This window comes from Synchiropus splendidus, chromosome 14, assembly GCF_027744825.2.
Source record: "Synchiropus splendidus isolate RoL2022-P1 chromosome 14, RoL_Sspl_1.0, whole genome shotgun sequence".
Taxonomy (NCBI): Eukaryota; Metazoa; Chordata; class Actinopteri; order Syngnathiformes; family Callionymidae; genus Synchiropus; species Synchiropus splendidus.
Genome location: NC_071347.1, coordinates 4,831,998 through 4,846,575, shown reverse-complemented (window position 1 = coordinate 4,846,575; position 14,578 = coordinate 4,831,998). Strand labels below are relative to the sequence as shown.

The 14,578-nt window shown below is 40.0% G+C and overlaps 1 protein-coding gene across 5 annotated transcripts; it reads left to right on the top strand.

Moving 5' to 3' along the window:
• Window positions 1-436: 436 nt before the first annotated feature.
• Window positions 437-11,849, top strand: iqub (IQ motif and ubiquitin domain containing). 5 transcript variants are annotated; one of them, XM_053885671.1, is made up of 13 exons: window positions 437-811; window positions 1,639-1,737; window positions 1,855-1,989; window positions 3,482-3,649; window positions 3,983-4,158; window positions 5,791-5,946; window positions 7,202-7,412; window positions 7,506-7,681; window positions 8,484-8,654; window positions 8,725-8,901; window positions 8,981-9,229; window positions 9,464-9,649; window positions 11,222-11,849. In XM_053885671.1, exons 1-13 carry the CDS (start codon window positions 679-681, stop codon window positions 11,417-11,419), a joined length of 2,235 nt encoding a protein of 744 aa, XP_053741646.1. In that variant the 5' UTR covers window positions 437-678; the 3' UTR covers window positions 11,420-11,849. The 5 variants fall into 5 exon arrangements, with proteins under 5 accessions (XP_053741646.1, XP_053741649.1, XP_053741647.1 ...); XM_053885673.1 differs by having other exon boundaries at window positions 676-811; window positions 1,639-1,768; XM_053885672.1 differs by having other exon boundaries at window positions 663-1,768.
• The last annotated feature ends 2,729 nt before the right edge of the window (window positions 11,850-14,578 follow it).

The window sequence follows — 14,578 nt, the reverse complement described above, 5'->3', positions numbered from 1 at the left end:
GCAGGAGCCCGTTCAGGATAAACTTTGATGTCAGAATCTGCTGTATTTTTTATTGACAAACAGTGACTTTCTGCTGCTTTAAATGCTTCGATGACTGACATGTGTGATCCATTAAATCCTGAAGTGACTCACAGGCACAGCTCATGACCTGTTTGTAGGTCTTTGCTGTTTTATGGAACATTTTTAGCGAGGCATTTTGCACTTTAACGTAAAATTATTGCTCTATCAGTATGTGATATTTGATTACCTAAGGGAAAATATGACCGATGCAAAATTGGACTTCAGTCAAGGCAGCTCTCATCTGACTGACATCTCATACAAATCGTTTCTAAGGTGTCAAATATGTCATTGTGCTACATTTAAAAATACCAGGAAATAACGCACTGACATGTCATTAGGTTGCCATAGCGACGTGTACACTGACGTTGCTAGGGAAAGTGTAGCAACACGGACGTTTCTGTCCTGCACCGTTGATTTTGTACGTCGTGTTTTTAACTCGAAGCAACGTCCTGTTTGTTTTTACATATGAATTTAATCGCGACAGGGCATCGCCGGGTGTCAGCAGAGAATCAACAACGTCCATTTACTTACTGACAATTGGCTCTCACAACAAAGCTAAAGTATAGCCTTTAGCTGCGTTGCTAAAGTTACCAGGCTTGTGTAGTAACTTCGGAAAGTATGTTCGAGGAGCAACAACGTGATGATGAAGTAACAAAAAATCAAATAGAAGAGAAGGAATCAAGGACGGCGCCACCAGAGGACGACAGAGGACAGGAGAAAGAGGCGACTCCGGCTCCGACGTTGACCTCAGGTGAGTGTTGTCTCGCTGGCAGAAGCATTTGGGATGTTGAAAGGTGGGTCAAACACAGCGGCTCAGAAGCGGCTAAAATCAAATATGAAGTACCATGGTTGATCCAAAACATCACAGACCCAATCTAATGAATACTGACACCTCAAGCAGTATTGTTTCAGTAAGATAAAGTACTTCCTTCATATACAAGATTCTTCCTCTTTCATGTACATTTCTAGTGGAGTTATGATGTGTACTTCAGGTGTAACACACTGTCTGCAGACCACCAGTCGTCTGCAATGAATGCACCGATTAAAAACCGTTGTGACCAGTCTAAATTTTTTATTTCACATTGGAAAATAAATCTGAAAAAGATGAGACAGCTTCAGGAATTGTGACATTTTTATTTAATTCATTTAGAAGAATGATATGAATACTGACCATTTCAAATTCAGAACACAGTAAAATACCAATAAGTATATATAACCTGGGTAATTGAGGGAAATACCAAAGAGAAAGTTAACAAGCCACACTTTCAGGTTTTGTTCCTTTTGTAAACTGAAACAGAGCATATAAACATACCCGTGTATATCGCCAAAATTATTAAATATAAAATAAAAATGAAGTAAATAAAGGCTGGGGATTTCGTGAGTTCAGTTACAAGGAGAGGTATTGTACTTAACACTGTGATCAAAGACACAAAACTGTGTGAATTTTTTTTTTCTGACTGTGAGGGAAAAGTACAAGTTTGCAACAGTATATGGTTCCGTTTTTTCTTTAATTCGATATCAATGAAGAGTTTGCTTGAATGACTTAAAGAATGTGCCAAAACCTTTTTACGCCAAAAGTTACCGAACAGTCTGAAGATGAGAGCACCATAGATAATCTTCCTGCACAGCTCCGAGATGATCTGCAGACAGAAAATGACGGGAACTCAACAGCTACAGGTGAGAAAACTGACTTCAAAATCCAACAATGGTCCGTGTTGAACAAATACTTCTACTTTACACTGTAAAACCATTCAGAAAAGTTTGATTTGGATTTTTTTTTTTATATTCACACAGTGAAGGTGGTGCTCGTTCCTGGAGGGCATGTGATGACTGTGGCCTTCAACATTGGTTTCAGCATTCAAGAACTAAAGCGTTACCTTGGCGCAGAGCTCAAAGTTCCATCTGAGATTTTACAGATTTCTCTGAATGGTAGGTCATAACAGTCCTTTAGAAAGTATCAACAGAGCCAAGAGGTCAAAAGCCATGGTTCACGGAAGGAAAATGTCTTGGTTCTTGGTTTTGTTATCAACAGAACCACATCATTCATCAAATGTGACTGTATCCATGAACTGGATCACATGCTTGACATCAACTGCATCTGTATAAATCCAACAAAACGTACGAAGGCATTCTTATCAAAACATGAAAGCCCTGTTTTTGATGACTGATAAAAGCGGCCGCTGTCTAAAACATGAAAGTCACAAATCGAGTTGACTAATGGCATAGATGACTGTATATCTGACCAGACTTGTCATGCATCATAAAATTGCGGAATAGTACATCACCTGTGTAGTGGCTGGTTGGATGGATGGAAAATGAACAGAGCGCTGATACTGTACATGAGGATGGAGGTCAGTACCCAAGTACACAACATGCATTTGCCCAATATAATAAAAGACGTGATTATTTCCACTTATTGTGTTTAACAGCATGGTCACGAAAGCAGGAGCTGACTAAAGCTCCTCCCTTCTGCTAAGAATACAAGAGTGTACTTGCATTTTTCTTCCTGTAGTTGGCTGAACTGAGCATGGCAGTTACTGTAAGAAAACCTAGTGGCACAGTAAAGAGCAAACTCATCCCAGCAGCCTTGAGAAGTCAGTTACAGTTTCACTCATATTTGACGATTATAGATAACAAAGTGAAAGGTTTTCCTCTGAAGGGAATCTAATAGTTAGGCATAAATGGACTCAGAATTGCACAACATTTGTATTTTTATCATGCTGTTAAGGCAGGACATACTGATGAATGAAGAACTTTACAAATCAGTTGTTGGCGAAGGTCACTTATTTTTGCGCTTCGTTGTTTTGTTTGTTTTTTTTGTAAACAGAATAACTTTAAAACCTATTTCAATAGAATTTCAATAGAATTTATATTAGTGTACTAATCTTCTATATTAGTACACTAAATTTATATTAGTGTACTAATATAGAAGGGACTTGATGTTGGTGGTGTTCCGCTGGTGAGCTTGGATTTACCAACGTTGATACTCAATGGGCTGACAGACACGTGGTGAGCTCCAAATGAAGCAAGAAGATATTGGACGTCTTGACAAATCAGAATGAACACAAGTCGTTTTAATAAATGAATTCCATGTGACTGTGGTGAAAAATGTGGCTTTACCAATTGTTAGAAGGTTTTCTCATCCATTCCTGCTGTTGGACTCTTCTTTGCGTCTTCTCCGTGCTATAGATGATGTCATTGCCATCTGTGGGCCAAGTTAACTCGTTGCTCTATATAATGAACAACGCTAACAGTGCAGAAATATATTATAAAATGTAAATTGAAATGAGTGGTTTGGCTGAGGTATGCTGTGCCCTAGTGCCTTTAGAGTTTTTACCTGAGCAACAACTCAATATTTGTATTACGAGTACTGATATTCAATGACCACAACGTCACAATCGTTGTCTCCTTTAAATTGCAGGTAAAGTGGTGGAGGAAGAGCAGAGTCTCATGGGACTTGGTGTCCTTCCTCACAGCTCCACCCCGATGGAAATGAGCTCGGTGGACCCTGACACCCACCCTCTCATCCCACCTCAACCCAGAGAGCCATACAACATGCCTGATGTTATCACAGTCAGGGTGCAAAGCGGTTAGTCACATTGCATTTAGGGCTGCAATGAAAACCAAGTAATTTAAATTAAAATGCATTAAATATGAGTAATGAGAGTGGTTAACTCACCTATCTGGATAAATACTTTTGTTTACCAAAATAAACCCTGTGTTAAAATCATAAATCTTCAGTACGTGGGAAAGAAAAATTACAGAGCAGAGACGTGCTGGAGAAATCTCTCCGTATTGCTCGTGACCATTTTAAATTGATTTTATGACTTAATTGATAAATTTGTCTAAATGTTTCTGTAACGCCGGTGAATAGAGCTTATGGAAGGCATCTTACATGCTTCTGTCCCTCTGACTAACTTAGACGATGGTACAGCAAAGGACGTGGTGGTGGAGATTGAGCGTGCGCGCCAGCAGAAGCCTTTTCAGGGCGGCTACAGACACCGACTGACAGGGGCAGTGTACCACAATGCAGGCATCCAGACTGTCCCCAAAAAGAGACCACCTAAGAACGTGGAAGTCTTCAGGCGTGACACACAGGTAAAACACGGATCAACTGTAGTATTTTTTCATTAGTAGTAAAGCTTCCAGTTGTGAAGCTTTACCACCGTGGTGGCTCAGGAAGGACTTTAATACATAACCAAGTGAATAACTTCTCAGCGCAATAGTTGTAGAGCATGCAATCGTATCACTCCAAAACAGATGACTACAACTGCACGTGTGTGTGAATATGTGTGTGTGTGTTTAAGCTTATCTATCCTAGTGAGGACTAATTTGGGGAAAAACACCTCCTGGTGAGGCCCTTATGCCTTTGTGGGTTTTCTTTTGCCGGACCCTACATGGTCTCAATTTGAGGATTCAAAGCAACATGGTCATTATAATGAGGTGTAAGTTTGGTTCCGAGTCCTGGTAAGTTTAGCCATGTGTTTTGGATGGTTAGGTATAGGGTGAGAGAGAGGCTGGGGAAAGCATTATCGCACATAGATGGTGTGACAAGACAAACCTGCATGTGCGTGTGCCTGGAGGTGCGTGTGTGTGCATCATTGAAAGGTCAAAAATGACTGGACACAGCATTCAGGCATGAGACAGAACATGAATCCAGCGTGCAAATGAAACAATCTAATTACTGAACGTATGACGAGTTCCTTGAACCAGACACCAGCAGACAAGCAGGGTTCACGCCTGCATCTCTCTAACAAGCTTTGTTTTTAATTAACAACAGACCTACTGATGATGTTGTCACTGCGCTATCTCGGTTATCAACGCCTTCAGATCTTGACTTTGATATTTGTCAGTGATGGATTATCAACTAGGCGTTCTGAATTCATATACCCAGTTTTTACTTTGCCAGAGAAATTCAGCCTCAGAGTTTTAGAAATTATAATAGTTTGTATAACAAACTGGTTATGTGGTACACAAATCTTGTTCACATGTCACATCACGAAACATGGTCACATTCATACTTTGTAAACATGTAAAGTTATGAGGTACTAAAGGATTCAATTTGACTAAAGGTAGCTGTGCTTAACGCTTCTATTGAACAATATGTAGATTGGTAAGCTGTAGTTGACCCACCAGACAAGGTTATTTATATTACCAGAGAAAAATAAAATACGTAAAATGAGTTTTCTCAGGTGTTTAAGATGGTAGGAGTTACTTTGACATCTAGCAGAGGACCTGCAGCAGAATCACTGCTATAAGGGCTCTACTCCATATAGTGAGGGGCATTTTCTTCAAATCTGTTGGGATATCCAGACGCAGGTGCTAGGATGACGTTTTCTCTGTGCACGAAATGTCACTGGTCCCCTCATGTGTGTAAACTGAAAGCAGAGGTTGTTGTAGTCGCTTCAATGTAAGATATTTCCTTCCTCAACTGAACTTTCCATCTCAGCCCTTCTTCAGCTGCGTTGGCTTCATTACCAACACTGGCTGCAGTGAAATCAGCATTGTGTTATATCTGCATAACCTGGTTCCAGACTTTAAAAGGTCACTGATAATTAAAAGTCTGGCATCGCCTTTTTCATCATCGGGCAGTGACACCAAGCTGGGAAATGTAAAATGTTCATGAATCCTGAAGCCTTGACCTCAGCAGGGGGTTGTTCCATCTCCCTCTATACATGCATTTGTAAAAAAAAAAAAAAAAAAATCTTTTTTCTTTGTTTCCGATCACAGACTGTGGAAGTGAGGACTCAGTATGACCAGTGTCCGGTCAGCGTTGCAACACAGATTACAGGCATCGGCTGCTACATCCCTGGTCGTGAAGACAGACTCATTACGCCTGGACGTTACCAGACTGCTGAGGAGTATCACAACCTGAGACTTAAGGCCGTAGGTGGAACAAAGCAAACTGTATTCAGACATAATATCTGTGCTCTGTGTCAAGCTACTGCCGTATGGGCCAAAGAAAACAATCACTCTCTCAATGTGGTCGTTGACCCTGCTACCACAGGAAGACAGAACAAACACAAAGAGAATAGAACATTTTCACATCCTCTCTGGCTCAGAAACCACCCTGCCTTATTCATCTCTGTTCCTGTCCAAGTTGGAAAACAACCTCTTTCCAGGATGCTCTTCTTGGTCTGCAGGATTGCTGTGACTTGCTCAGATACACTTCAGTCATTAGCGCTAGTTAAGTCTGTGCTCAACCAACCTATCGACCGATGTTAAAAGGATCAGTCGCTATGGTGCATCACTTTTTAGCAATACCAGAAACAGTTGTACGTTTTGTTCAACTACTCACTTCTCCACATTTGTCCATTTTTTTAATAATCATAAGTAAATGCCAAAGGCGTATCCTAGCAACAATGAGTGGCTGCACAAGTTAAAAATGGCATGTACTGTCTTATTAACTTAGTTCACTGATTCTTGTGTTTTGCACTTCAGGAATATCTAAGAGCTGATTTTCCAGACATGTTCATACGAAACATTTCATTTTTCATTTAGCATTTTCATTCACTTAATTCAATTAAAGTGGTCCATCTCAACGTAACGGTTTACTAGAGCAGGTTGCGATGCATTCACCGAACTCTGCCTTCTTTGCAGCGGTATTTTTGGTATTCTTTCTGGTCCCAATTCAGGCTATTTCATCTGAAATCAGCATCAGTTTCTTTTTTGTATTTTGTTAACTCCACTAATAACAAAGAAACAATAAAGATAACAGCAATAAACCTTTTATGAATGAGGACTTCATCAGCTAAACGCTGATGAACGCAACTCCTTTCTGGTGACTTTTCTGTTTATATTTTCTTTTGATTATATTTTAGTTTATTTTTTTTATACCACTCGAAACTGTTGTAATTGGGAGAACCACTACTTCAGGAGTGCTGCGGCGCACAGTTGATTGCGTAAGGAGGAGAGTACAGTGACTGTACTGATTAGAAACTTCAATAAAGAAATTATCAGGAACATATTTCAGAATAATTGGTCGTATCGTAATTTAAGTCAGTTGATGCAATGCAAAAATACTAATGCAGTTAAACTACCAGTGATTTCAAGCCACTTGTTATGTAGCTACTACATGTAGTTGAAGTCTCCCCAGCACTGCACACATGTTTATTTGTTTGCTCTCTTCTGCTGTTCCCAGGTCATCTGTTTACAGTCCTACGCTCGCCGCTGGCTGTCCACACAGGCTGTGGAGCGGCTGAGGAGGCAGCGGAACCTGCGTCTGGCCTGGCTGGACATGCAGGAGCAGAGGAGAAGGAAAGAGAAGGAAGTGGAACAAGAGGACAGAAGACGTCGCTGGATGAACCCACAGACCAAGGAGGATATAAACCTGTTGTACCATGCTCTGGAGAGTACGTGCATCACCTAACAATGACGCTCATTTGTTATGAATCATGGTGAAACTTGTGTGTGTGTGTGTGTGTGTGTGTGTGTGTGTGACGCAGAGTGGAGGTGCGAGCAAGAGCAAAAGATCAAGTCCACCATGCGAGGAGTGGAGAGGAAAGCTGCCCTCTGCTCGCTGCTGGAACAGGAGACGGAATATATCAAAACAATTGGATGGCATGAGATTGCGACTCAAAACAAAAACAACATTAGAGCTGTCAGGCACTTCCTGAACAAGGTTTGCTTTGTTGGATTTATATTGCAAGCCAGCCATCAGTTTTCAGTCCTCAGAACATTTTACCATGCATCAAAACTAAAAGAAATGGCTGCAGCCCATAAACAAGATAGATTCACCTTCTGTTTAGGGAGAAAAAAAGAGCATGCTGATTACTGTAGATCCTAAGATGTATAACCGTTCACATGTCCATTTACTTTTGCTTGCAAAGTTTGTGCTCTGCCTGAATTTAGAATATTACACCAGAATGAAAAGCGCCATCTGATAAATCAGATGAAGCTGAAATTATGCAACATGTACCTCACTTGCCGTGTGTATGAGCATGTTAGAAGACTAGTACTGCACAGTAGTTTATAGTGTCTTCCATCCCTCCCGGAGAGACCATAAATATAACAGAAGGGTGTTCTACTGTGTGGTAGAAGAGGCAGACCTTGCAGTTTGGATGCCATGATAAGTGATAATTATTTGAGCAAGACTGGAAGCCAGAGAGAATTTAATGGATTGTGACTGAGAACACTAAAACTCAGCATTTCTACAACCACCCTGGAAAAGTGTTTTTTTTTAAATCTACAATCCATTCCAGTAATGCATGCCAGCCAGTCATCTTGTTTTCATTTAGAAAGTGAATCTTGTGGCCAAGTTAGAGCCCAAAAGGATTTATGTTGCACTGCTTTTGGAGAATAATGACTCTCGGAATAATCACAGTAAAGCTGTCCTTTTTCCTTTCGCCAGGCCAAGTTATCAATAAAAGTAAATGGACGATCAAAGTAAAATGAATGTTTGCTTGTGTGTTTAATGTGTGTAGGCTGCAGCCCCTTATCAGTGGCGAGCAGCCGACGGTCGATATATTGAGATGGACACACCAAACACAATCAGAGCAAGAGAATTGCGGGATCTTTACGGCAATATCACACTCTCCGATGTGAGCAAAGAGCAGAGACTTCTGGACCTAATGACTCTCAAAAGCACAGTCGAGGTAAGGCACCACTCAGCGCAAACAGATGCTTGCTTTGATCTTGATGTTCTGACCCATGGTACTCTGGTAGGAGCACACGTGTCAGCTGACCTGGGATATTGTGGAGCTGATTGACAGGGAGGTGGACATGATCACGCGTGGAATTAAGGCGGTAAAGTTGGAGGGTCTGAGGTCCAGGATCTCCACTCTATTTCTCCAGTACATTAAAATCCCAGCATTCAACCCAGAGGTGGCTCAGCTGCTGAAAGTGAGTGGCGTTGCTTGGATGTATGTGGTCATTCATAAATCATATCCATAATCTTCTCATGTAATTCTCTATCACTCAGGTTCCTCAGGACCCAGCCCAGCTCAAGAATGATGTGTTTCTCTGCCTCAGCTGCAATCGCTACCTGCGCTCTGCAGACTTCAGCTGGTCAGCCAGCATCCGGCAGAATCACCGTTGTCGCGATTGCACGAGGTTGGACAACATCGGGAGATCAAGGCCTGACCTCTTGGTTTATAAGAACATGCTGAAGCGTCTCAGGGCTGATGAGCTGATGCTCAACGAGGAGTCCAAGATCCCCTTCCTGCTGCAGGTCACCGTTCTTTTTCTTTTGCATCTTTTGTTGGCAATTTTCTTGATCACTAATTTTCTTATTTTATTTGACTCGTTTTTCTACTCTTTTATCAGGAAACCTTAATATAGATGACACTTAGTTTAACATTTTTTCGTTTCTTATGTTCTAGATTTCTTTTGTTTTCTTTGTTCACCTAGTTCTCCTTGTTTGTTGAATTCCAATGCCATTTCTAAAAGCTGGTTGTGGTGGCAGGTTGAGGACATGCGTTACCTGGTGGAGGCGCTGTGGGACTCCTGCTCAGCACTTCAGACCTCCAGGGACCTGCAGGACCTAGTGTTCGTTCGCTGGCAGCGATTGATCGAATGGAGCCCCTGGAACTGCATCCTCCTGGCTAAAGAAGAAGTTTCAGCACACTGGAACGTGGAACACATCCATAAGGTTTGTCTAAGAATAGCTCTGATGTGTTCATGTAATCACATGATGTATTTACTTTAAGCTATCACTTTAAAAATGTTGAAATGTAGTTGTGTGGCAGGGTTTTTTTCCCCTCAAAAATACTACCAACAATAATTCGTCCCATTGAAGTCACTCAAATTAGGTGTCCTTGCTCTAAAATAGTTAGCATTTAAAATATATATTTTATAGAGTTTGAAGTTAATGATTGCCATTCTCTCTAAACTTGCCATCTTTAGTTACTGGAACTGTGATATTCTGACATTTTATGTATTAACCTTAAATGTATTTGACATTGTTGAATACAGCTGTCATTTTAAATATTCTACTAAATATTAAAGTATTTTTTTTCACACATTGATTCAAAATCTAAAAGTCATTTAAATGTTGCATCAGGACAAAAAGCAGGAAATGACAACAAGTACAAATATCAAAAGAGTGTAAATGTAAGTGTGCAAATTTCTTTCCAACAAAATTACTAGAATCAAAACACGGAACCAGGTAAAAACCACCTCAACAAAATGACAACCAAATGCCCTTAGTGTAACTTTGGGGGAACAAAAAAAAATTCAAAGTTTTTTTACAAGACGGATGACACAGATGGGTTGCATGAATTTGCTTCTTCAAGAGGAGTACTTCGATGGTACATTATCAAACCTTGTCAATAGAAAGCTGTGCCCCTGTAAAGTAGGATTTAAAACAAGCAGCAAAAACCATAGGATTCAAAACATCACACATACTTAATTTATTGCTTCTCATTTTTACAATTATATGCGTTTAAAACAACAGGGAAGTCATACTTATATACTGAACATAAAATCTGTTCTATATTCTGGCGTCATCCTCTGACCTGTCTAGGAAGTGACTGTGGCTGTAGTTGCACAAACACACAGTACGTTTTGTTATTGCTTCCCAATACTTCCAGTTTTTTCATGAGGTCCCTTGATAAAATATTGACTTTCATCTTATGTAATCCTTTCGAAACTTGCTCAGTATCACATGTGTCTGTGTAACTTTGTATGGTTTGATGTGGGTTTCCTTTCTTTAGTTCAGTCTGGTGACTCTAAATTGTCCCCACATGTAAGCTGGTGTGAGAGTGGTTATCTGTTTATATGTGTCCTGTGGTGGACTGCTGACCTCCCCAGGCTGTTCCTATCCATATACTGTATAGCTGGGTCCCAGATCCTGACACCCCAGGGTCTTTTACGGGAGTGACTCAAATAACTGATTGATTTTTTTTCCCCTTCTGCTAAGGATTTTGTTCATTCTTTGCTTGGGTTTAATAGTATTATACACAATATGTTATTAAGTTTATATGTCAGACTAATTTGTAAACATTGGCCGTTTTCATATAATGACTTACTTTTAAAATAAAGTAATAACCCTCATGTGGAAATGGATTTATACTTTGATTTCCCTAGCTATTCCTTGCTAAACACTCTGCAAATATTGAACTACCTGCAAAAGCAACATCCTTGTGTGTCCATGCAGCCAAGCATCCAAAAATGTTCCAACTGAATCAGAATTAATATCCTTCATGTGTGTGTGTTTGTTCAGGCGTATGCTGAGACGTTCATCCGCAGGATTGAACAAAAGCATGTGATGGCCCGTCGTCACTTCAAGCATATCCCACTCCTCAACAAGTACATGGAGTCTCAGGCGGCCGCCGCCATGAGCGACCAGCTTGTCATCACACCTATTGTCATGGAAACAGACAAGCCTCTCGCAGATACTCCGTCAGCCACACCTGATTAGAAAAAAACGCCCTGTTTGATTTCACTGGTGTCTCCTGCCTTTGTTCCTGTCCTGGTTGGCTGATCACATTGAGAGACATCATTCAGGATTTCACACTGTACAGATCTGCCATCAGCGCTTGGCTTTTTCTCTTTGCTGATGTACACCTTTGTGGGATTGACAGAATAAAAAAAATCTATTTTTGGCATTGTCAATCACATTCTCCTTTTCAAAATAGATGCTCCATATGTACATTTCCAGTCATGTGTGGTGGTTATTCATTTTATGTCTACCTCAAACAACAGAAAAGGTTCCCTAGGTTGCTGCTGCTATAAGTCATTGTCAACCATTGAGTGGTGTTTTCCTTGTCAAACTGGGTCAATGCCCAATTTGGGTCCAGTGGAATTTATTATTGATCACCTGATTATTTTCTGAATGTCACTGCTTATTGTTCCTGTACTGCCATTGTGAAATTTAAAATGAATAAATGATTTATATGCGGATCAATGAAGTAGATGATCTCTTCTCATGCAACTATGGCAGGCTGATCATTGTAGGAATCCCTTTTAGTCAATTGTACGTTCATAAAGGTTGTTCAGCCTGAGATGCGATTCTCACACGCATCCGTAACCAATGTAGGATTAAATGGAGGGGCTCCAGCTGGTGTGTATGTATGTATGTGTATGCAGGAGTTAGTGTTGAGGAGACTATCTCAGGCACCTTTGGGGAGTATCTGCAGGTTTTGCTTCTTTCCAAGTCACCTGCATCAACGTCACCATGGCAACAGACAGACAGACACACACACACACACACCCCTCTTTCCCAAGCACTGAGCAGTACATTAGGGAGGCTCCAGTCATACAACTAAGAATGTGTCTTCTATAATGAATAAATCGCCCCATCACGAAAAACCACAAATTTGGAGGGACCTTTGGTGACACCTATAAAGAACAAAACACAAACCTTTTAGATCTCTTGACAGACTTGAACAATGTCTGTACTACAATTGACCACGATTCCTTAGAATACATCAAGCATAACTAAAGATAACTCTTTAAACAAGCACCTGACATCAGTGTTTTGTATAAAAACCATGGACCTGGACATGCACATCCGAGTCTCCACGGAAGAAGACAGTGACTGGTCTGACATTTGCTGGAGATTTTTTTAAAGCCGGTTGCAAAAGGTCAGTGAGTCTTAAGTCATGGGAGCAGAATGTAGTAATTTGACTTTCACGCTATTCTGCTTCCAATAGGTGAAATCTGAAAAATGCCCCAAACTTCGGACAAAATCGAGATAATTGTGATTACAGCTTTTGCAGAGTGACTACCGTCTAATAGTTTAGGGGACATGTTCAGGTCTTTGCTGGACTAAGATGGGAAACGACAAAAACAATGTAGAGCTACTCAAGCCAAGTCTCTTGTACTTCAATTTCACAATGAGTAAGTCCAGGAATTAGGGAATTGAATATAGGGAATTATAACTTTTTCTAAAATGTACACCATACCTGTTCTCCTTGTGTCTCTTCAGTCTCTTCGCATGTTAAAATACAATACACACAATACATCCAAGAGATTAACGAAAAACTATTCGGTGAGAAAAGAGAAACTACATGAAAATCAAACTACACACAGAACACAAACAAAAAAAATGTTGTTGACGAATGGGCTTTTATTATAATGTCACAATTGACCACCAAATGACAGTCATCCAATTAACCGGCACTTATAAAGTACAATCGTTTTTGCTTTTTTTTTTGGTTGTTTTTTTTTGTTTTTGTGTAGCTGAACAAGAGTCTTCTGCCTGATTGAATAAAGATGAGTGTTAGGTTAAATCTCAAATTCAGGTACCATGTGAAAGAAAACCAGCATTGCTGGTACTTACGGCTGTGGTGGAAAGTGGAAGATGTAAATAAAGCAACATATATATATATATATATATATATATATATATATATATATATATATATATATATATATATATATATATATATATATATAAATCGTCATTTGTATATATATATATATATATATATATATATATATATATATATATATATATATATATATATATATATATATATATCGGAGGAATTAAATACAGTAGTGAATTTATTTATTTAACTACGGAAACACTGACACCTAGTGACCAAGTTGAATTTTATTGCGGCCAAGAAGAGATAATATTAATTCTTTGCTAAAAAAACAACAAACTAAGCCTCGTGCCCAAAGCACTTTAACAAAGGTTTTTAAAGACTGGTAGAAATGAAGAGTTTAGAATAATCTTCCCACAAAGGCAAAATTTTGTCTGTCTCGATGACATCAAAGACAAACATAAAAGCCATACACAGCAACTTTTCAGTTTACATTTCAACTACATCGACATTCTGACGTATTTTTAGATAGTCGGTTATAATTGGACCACACAAAGAAGCAAACAAATCAAACACACAGCGCCATGAAAGAACCCTTTTGAAAAGGCCAATGACTACTGTGGACAAGGAGAGCATTGAATACTGAGCATTTATGAAACATTCAAATGACAACTATTGTTGCAACCACAACAGATAGTACTGGTGGATTGAAAAAAAAAAACCCATCAAAATTCAGGGGAAGCAGAAACGAGATTATAGACAGGTGGAAGGGATACTTGGAGGACCTCCTCAATCTGAGTGACACCCATTGAAGAGCAAGATAGTGAGGTCTATACAGGTTCGGTAGCTGAACCTCCGATTAAACAGGAGCAGCCTGGTTTCCATCTTGGTCGTGGAGTCAAGGGCCAGACTCATCAATCCTGTGAGCTGGATGTGGTTTCTGGGCAGGACGTCTGGACATCTTTACTTGGCTGCTGCCCCCTTGACCCGACCACAGCTAAGTGGTGGAAAGTGGATGTGTCACTATCAGCCACATTTCTGAAGCCATTGTGTTTCCCCACTGATGCATTTGCCATGAATGGAACTACCACTGCTTGCTCTGAAACGTACCTCTACCTACCTGTGCGTCCCTCCTTCCTACGCTCCTAGATACAGTCAAAAAATGATTTCACTCCTACTCCGAACTGGTATATATACTGTAAACGCCTTGAAATATCATATTGACTGTCATTATTAAATTATTTATTTGTTGCGTGTTTAATCGTACAACAGTAAGAGATAAGTAGTGTATGTTCTCGCCACCTTAT